This window comes from Mycetomoellerius zeteki, unplaced genomic scaffold (genome assembly GCF_001594055.1).
Source record: "Mycetomoellerius zeteki isolate Tzet28-1 unplaced genomic scaffold, Tzet1.0 scaffold274, whole genome shotgun sequence".
In the NCBI taxonomy this organism is placed as follows: Eukaryota; Metazoa; Arthropoda; class Insecta; order Hymenoptera; family Formicidae; genus Mycetomoellerius; species Mycetomoellerius zeteki.
Window position 1 is genome coordinate 335,616 of NW_017257254.1, and position 8,095 is coordinate 343,710.

General features: G+C 34.1%; 1 protein-coding gene across 1 annotated transcript; it reads right to left on the minus strand.

Annotated features, from left to right (window-relative positions):
• Positions 1-899: 899 nt before the first annotated feature.
• LOC108724100 (protein FAM136A) lies at positions 900-7,122 on the minus strand. Its single transcript, XM_018450274.1, has 3 exons — positions 7,039-7,122; positions 2,867-3,007; positions 900-1,211 (listed from the first exon to the last, which is right to left on the minus strand). The coding sequence occupies exons 1-3, from the start codon at positions 7,120-7,122 to the stop codon at positions 1,011-1,013; spliced, it is 426 nt and encodes a 141-aa protein (XP_018305776.1). The 3' UTR covers positions 900-1,010.
• Positions 7,123-8,095: the final 973 nt, after the last annotated feature.

Sequence of the window (8,095 nt, forward strand, 5' to 3'; positions counted from 1 at the left end):
ATAATGCATAGTGCATAAGGGAATCGACCAATCGAAATTCTTCTTTTCCATGGAATGGAAGGAAAGGAAAGATTCTGATTAGTTGATTCGCTTATGCACTATGCGTTATGCAAGAGTCTGTGCTGCGGCCTTAACGGAATGTGTGTGCCATGGCCTTTAGGGTGCTGTCTCATGGGCACAGAAAACGGAATTGGAACACGGAAAGGTGAAGTGCTAGGGGCAATCAACCAGCATAGTTCCATTCCGATTTTAAGTAGCCTGGCTTCCCATGGCCCATGCCATAGGGCATATTTTTCGGAAACGAAAATTTTTCATACTGTTAATCACTAGTGATCACTAGCGATTAAGAATAATATTTAAAAAATTCAACTAAAAGAAGCATTGAAAAGATGGAAAATCTCATCTGTAAGTATTGTAATTACATATACCGCAAGCGTTGCGGTCCAATCAACATCAATCTAGCCCGACTCTGATTGGACCACAACGCTGCGACATGCTTGCGACACTGCGATGCGACTAATGTAGAACCAGCTTAAAATGAGATAGATATATATTTGGCCTTGAAAAGAGAGAAAGCGAAGATGCCGAGTGCCAAAAGTGCAAGCAACGCGAACAGACCTATTGTTTTGTATTTGCGTACCATTATTTCCCAGATGCACAGGAATTTAAAAATAATTCTTTTTAAATCTCAAAATTATAAAATGTAAAAAATGCAGTATAAAGGAGAAAGGTAAGAAAAAAAAGAATAAAGTTAAAATAAGGTTAAGCCAAGGTTTTTTTTTATGATAAATTAGGGTTATTTTATGATAGGGTTATTAAAAATAATCATATCAAATATATATGTATATATTTGCAATAATTCATATATTCAGATTCAAATGCTGCTATACTTACTTTGTACTTGTAAATAAATTTTGTCTGAAAATATACTACTACAAATATAGAACATTTTTAATTAAAGATGTTAAAAATGAGAGGCAATTGACATTTATTTTAAGTGAAAAAAAACGTTACGAGAATTCATTTTTACTAAGGACTTTCTTCATAGTTTTTTCCAAATTCGGTAGTAACTCGCAATAAGAATCTACACACTTAGTGGCACATTTTTCAAATTCTTCGCTATATCTATCCACTTCAGTCTGAGTTGAGTTTGGACCCATTTTGTCTTTTATATTATCATTGCATTCCATTATGCATCTTTGTAAGCGATTCTGGAAAAATTTGTATTTTATAAATTAAATAAAAGCAAAGAAAACATACTTCTTTGAAAAATAAGATTATAAGTTAGGATGTTTTGTCTTGAGTTTTCTCTTACAAGGGAAGTGGCCAAAGTGTTAATCGCGAATTGATACAATATATATATCGTTGGAAAGGTCTTGCCGAGTAGAGTACAACTGTGCAATATTTCGCTTGAATGGCGCCTCTAGAGGGCGTTATGTGCAATAAGTGACTGCGGCCGACAGGCCGTCTGAGGACACCTTAGAAGAATGCTAAACACGTGCCCGGGGCGCCCTCAACCAAGACCTGAGGAAGGGCACCGACGGAGATGCGACAGAGGACCCATATAATCCTCGGCTTCATTTTCGCGGACCGAGGGTATGCTTAAGGCATTTCCCTCGGCTTAACAAAACAATAAAAGTCTTACACATTAAAATGAGCCTATATATTCTTTTGTTAAAACTTATATATTATATTTTATTATAGTATTTTGGAAGACTCGAGGTCAGCTACAAGAATATGTAATAAAAAATGGGAGTTATTTAAAAATTGCAGGGTGATTTTTATGTGACCTTGGTATCCAAAAAAATCTATTATTATGTAATGGGTCACTTGAAGCCATACAATTTTTATGTAAAACATTTCTTTCAGAAATGCTTACTTTTTTCAAGATATTTAAGGGATCCAGGAGTTTTCCCATACCCTGTATAATAATCCTGATAAAATGTGTATGTATGCGCGTATACAATTATCTACCTGTTTGTTTAATAAAAGTCTAATCTACAATGTGCTCTTCCTGTTTCTTACTTTTTACTTCTTGCCCTTTTGCCTCTCAAACTCAATTTACACGATCTATAATTTATGAATCGAAATAGAATTTCATTTATAATATATATATTTTATGTATACTATTTTAAATAGAATCATAGGTGAGAAAGATTTCGGTAATTGTTTATTATAGGGGACCTAGCTCCAATAAACTTGACCTTGATGTATGTTGCCAAGGTCATAACTTCATGTGACTTCCAATAGATTTTAATCGTTGAACGTTATTCGTTAAAAAGTTATTAACAAAAAGTTTAAGAACTAACGTCTCATTTTTGTTATACACAATGTTAAGCCTCTCCCAAGTAAAGCACAAAAGTCATAGTTACAACATAAAAACATCATGACCTTATTTGTCACTCATAAGTCCACAGGACGGAGCCACTTTCCTACCAATACATGTTTTTTCTACACAATTTGAAACAGAACAATTATAGATTTCGTTCCAAAAGTTAAGGGAATCATGTGTGAGCGGGGAGAGGCGGAGCAGGAAGTGTGGGATGGACTTCACTTCGTGTCGAATGCCCCTTCCAAGGCCGTGATCCGATTCATGCTGACAACGCTCATGAGCATTATTTGTCTTCGTTCAACATTTGACAAACAACAAGGATGAAATGATTTTTAAGTGTAGTGAGCCTGAATCGAACCACCCAAGTAGAACACAAAAGTCATATAGCGAATTCGATTGGACGCACTCAGTGCGCACTGATGCACATTAAAGCCGTACTGATGCACATTAAAGCGTACACAAAATAACGTAAAGATGTTTATAAATAAACATAGAAATTACGGAGATTAAAATAAATTGAACAAGTTTTATTACCTGTACTCGTTCAAACTCTCCTTGAACATATTGTTGCGCTTTATTCAAAGAGAAACTACAATTCTCCACACAGGTATGTACTTTTTGTATGCTATATGATTCATTTTCACAACATTGTGCAGCACACTTATGCATATCCCTCTAAAATAATAAATATAATTTTATATACAGGATGTCCAATTTTAAAGAGTCTAATATCAAATAACTCAGAAACAGCGTTAAATCGAAAAATGATTCAGACAAAAGTTTTATAACTTCGAGGGAAACATAAAACGGTATCATTGGTTTGACCTTGGAAAATCAGGGCAAAGTGATTTAAAATTTTTTAAATAGGACTCCATTTTTTATTGCATATTCTCATGTAGTTTATCTCGAGAGCTTTTCCAAATATAATAATAAGATATTCTTTCATTATAAGTACTCTTTGAGAGAGTTATACGACTTGAAAGTACAGTAACCGCCGACATTAGCAGTATCTGAAGGTTCGTCTACAATGAAAAGTTTTAGGCCGTAACAGTAGGCCATAAGCGACGTATGTATTTCTGGTTTAGTAGGTTGCAGAATTGGAGCTGTAGTTGTAAGCGAAATGAATCATTTTCATTTCGGTACTGCCTACAGCTTACAGCATCTTGCGTCTTGCGTCACTTTGAGGCTATGTTTGACGACGATTTTCAGTATTATCAGTGAATCAGTGAATTCATAACTGTTGCAATTACTGAGAAAACTCGATCACTATTTTGCATGTAACAAACTGTATTTTCTGTTTGATTTTATATCGTAGCTGCCGCTACGCCATCTTCATTATAGGCTACGTTTACACCGTGCATTTAGGCCACGGCCTATACAATAGACGTCCTTGTTTAATATATAGGATAAACAAGGACATCTATTGTATAGGCCGTGACCTAAATGCACGATGTAAACGTAGCCATAGACAGACGTGGTTGAAAAAATTGTGGTATTGCTTGCGTCTTACTACATTACTATCTACTGTCAATTCCATTGTAGACGCATCTTAAGATGTCCGACCTCTTGAATGTTGATAAGAGTTATAATCTTGATAACATTTATTAAGATTAAGGCCTTTAGAGGTTGTTTTTCTAATTTTTGTTTTTACATAAAGATGAAAATAAAAGGAACAACCTCTAATGGCCTTGATCTTAACAAATGTTATCAAGGTCACGACCCTGAACAATATTTAAGAGATTTTAGGCATCAGTTGGACACCTTGAGTAACGATAATGCTGGCGGTACCGTAATTTTCAAATTTTATAACTCAAAAAATACTTAATGAAAAATTATTTTATTATAGTGTTTTGAAAAATTCTGGAGATAAGCTACGAGAAAATTTAATTAAAAAGGATTTGGTTTAAAAAATTCTAATGCCCGTATTCATAGGCCGGTATTCATAGTCGGTTCTTATTTCAAGACTGTCTTATGCAAGGTCTACAATGGCAGTATCAGTAATGGATGACGCTGTAAGAGTAAGAAATCACAGTCGATTATTCTTTTTACATTCAACTGTAATTGGTCAATTTGTTACTCTTACAGTCTCATCCACTACTGCTACTGCCATTGTAGACCATGCATTAAGTAATGTCTTAAGTCGCTAATGCGGCCATCTGACTGGTTCATGACATCTTAAGACTATACTTAAGACGATCTTGAATATAAGATCTGACTATGAATACCAGCCATAGTCAGGCCTTATATTTAAGGCTTCCTTAAATTTATTTTCAGATGCTCTACGATTTATTTTATTGGCTACTGAGCATTTAAAGATAAATTTATAGAAGCCTTAAATATAAAGTCTAACTATGAATACGGACATTAGTGACCTTGCTTTAATCTTAACAACGCCATCCAAAGTCAAATCAATGCGCGTCGAGTATGCTGCTGTTAGAGATCTTGCTCATTTTTGATTTTTTTGTGTCTACAACTTTCTACTTATTATCAATATAAAAATCAGTTTTTGATTTCTGCGCCTCATTACAACTATCTATTGCATTTCGCGTTCTCATTGTAATGTGTTGTCATACTTTATACACTTTATATATATAAATGTTTTCTATATTTTATATTAAATCCATTACGATTGTGAGAGATTACCCCATACAACACAGTTCTAAAGGATATTCAAAGGATGTCTACATCACAAGGACATTCCTCAAGACGCCACTCGGCGAACTGCGTTCTGTGGGACTTATTTTAATAAATACTTAATATATTATTTATTTTAGTTTTACTTCTTTTTCATGGCATTAATTTTTATTTTTTTATTGTGTTTTTGAACAGTTTTATTATTTGATTTGCGTAAAAACATTGCATTTTAATTACACTTCTTTCTCTTTTGTGATATTATTTTTAATTTTCATTATATATTTAAGAATCTATTTACAAAATGTATTTTCTTACAACATGATTTTGCGTCAAGACAGTGCCAAATATATTTGACGCCATTTTTTCACATTTTTAATACTTTTCCAGTGGAAAAGTGTTAAAAATGTTTCACGAATTTCTGCTAAATTCATGATATTAGTAATAATATATTTTATATTCATATGTAAAAGATAATAATAATGACGATAAAGATAAATTACCTTTCGCCAAAGCTGGTTTAAAAAGAAAATCAGTTTAATATTTTCATTCTCTACAGGAACACACTGGATCAGAAAAATTAAGCTGATAGAAACAAATATACATTTCCATTCTCATTAACCGCGTTTTGCAGTTTTCATGTTTGCTTATATATGACAAATTTGAATACGAGATAAATATGATAGATACATCGTGATAAACGAAAGACCTAATCCTATAAACATATCTAATATGATAATGATGTATTTCTGTCATTATTCTAAGATAGTAAACTTGTTTCTGTTGTTTTTTGTAATTTTTTTAGACAGCAATCTTCGTTTGATTTTTGCCATGTTTTTGCTATCATATTGTGCAAGTAGATAAATTCGATTTTTACAATTTGCTAGTATAATATAACATCATGTTAGCTTTAGTTTTGATTTAGTTTCCGATAATTCGACATATACATATGTCAACAAGCAGTGTTCAAATTCTACTCTTTTTATGTCAAGAACCTTTGTTTGATTTTTGCAGCATTTTTCACGGTATATCTTCATATGGGGACTGCTCATTTTTTGCTGCTTTTCTATCACTAAAGGTGATAGAATCCTACACAATTAATAATACTGATCAGTAATATTGAATCAGTAATACTGACAGTATGCATTAATATTTTTAGTATTGTATTTTTACAACCTTACACGATCTAATATTATTGACAATATATTTCATCTTAGTTTTTACAATACACGCAATTTTTAAAAATGTCAATTTTTAAAAATTTCACTGATAGAAACAATAATTAAAAAGAAAGGGAAAATCAAACTATAACCGGATAAATAAACCGTGGCGAAAGACGTAGGTCTTTTGGAGAACGGTTTAAAGAATAAGAATAACACAAGAATAAAGGACTCTTTTCGACACGTACGTTAGTTTGGCTTCCTATTCCAAGGTAAATCTGTCACAGTCGTGCAACAGTGCAATAGACCTGTTCTTTTTGGCTGAACTATCGCATCAGTTCGTCTTTCTTCCTCTTCTTTCTTTCTGGAGAGAAAAGGAAGAAAGATGAACTGATGCAAAAGTTTAGCCAAAAAGAACAGGCCTAATGTGAGCATGTGTATAGAGGCAGTACGTTTCCCTACGGGGGTTCCATTCCGAAAAAAAATAACTAACCTATCTCAAATTTTAGTATAGGATGAATCTTGTTTCGTATAATAAATTGTAACCTATAAAATTTCACATAACTTTACAACTTTCCACGCGAAGCGACGTCCATCTCCCACAAAAATATGGAGTGGATTAGGTTATTTTTTTCGGAATGGAGCCTCCCGTAGGAGGAGTGGAACGTAATGTCCATACACACTTTTCATCAATTTACATGCTTACATTGCACTGTTGCATGGCTGTGACAGATTTCCTAACCTAAATAATCGACAACTTTAACGCTTAATATCTCGGTTCGCGAGACAGAGCGATATTTTTTCTGTCAGATTCTTTCATTTCGTGCAAAATCACGTCGAATAAGCCCAATTTTATTGATTTTTGAACTGTGGATGATAAATTGTATAATTACCAAAATCTGAAACACAACAAACCTGCATTTTCCGTAAATACATTTTGTCGATTTCTTCGACCATTTTCGTCATATGATCTTCGACTCGTTTTCTCTGTTCTTCCATTTTTATTTTAAATATTTGCACCTTAATTATATTTGATTATATTTATAATACAGAGTATATCAAACGTACATCACGTGAAATACACGAGTTGTTACTATAGATTAAAGGTCGTAGCATAGACATTTGTATAACGCATAGTGCATAATGCTGGAGTCCCATGAGGCGTATTTGCCGCGTATCGCGTAACCGCGTAACCAATCAGAAGCGATCTGCTGCAGTGGTATAAGGGCACGTTCACACCTTGACGGGAAAGCAGAAAGCGGAAAAGCAGTAGCCAATGGGCGCGTTCAAGTTGACAAAGCGGCTAGCCTGCTCGCCAAACAAATGAATATAATTGGTTGTTACTTACAGATCCAACCAATCATATTCAATTGCTCGGTAAGCATGCCTAGCCGCTTTGCCGTCTTGAACTCGCCCAATGGCTGCGTTCAATAGACTCAACAGTTTTGCAACCGTTTTAATTGTCTGCTGAGATAGAACCATTTTTCTAGATCTAAAGTATGATCCAATTAGCGCGAAGGAAACTTACAACAGTTGCAAAACAAACATTCTGCTGAACGCACCCAATCATAACTCGCGCTGGTAGTAAGTAAGGGTTGGTTTATAATAGGCCGTAATCTGTTAACTTTTTCCGTACTCCGTAAAAATTGACAAATCACAGTTGAATGAGAGGAGAATAATCGATTACGATTGGTCAATTCTTACGGATTACGGAAAAAGTTAACAGATTACGGTCTATTATAAACCAACCTTAATACAAAAAGACGAAATTGTCGATTATAAGCGCGAGTTCTAATTGGGTGCATTCAGTACCACGATCGCTCACTGAGCGCTCAGTGAGCTCTTGTATCTGTTTGGTCTATATTTTTAGTTCTAACGGAATATGCCATTGGCTGCGTTCAGCAGAACGTTTGTTTTGCAACTGTTGGAAGTTTCCTTCGCGCTGATTGGATCATACTTTTAGATCTAGAAG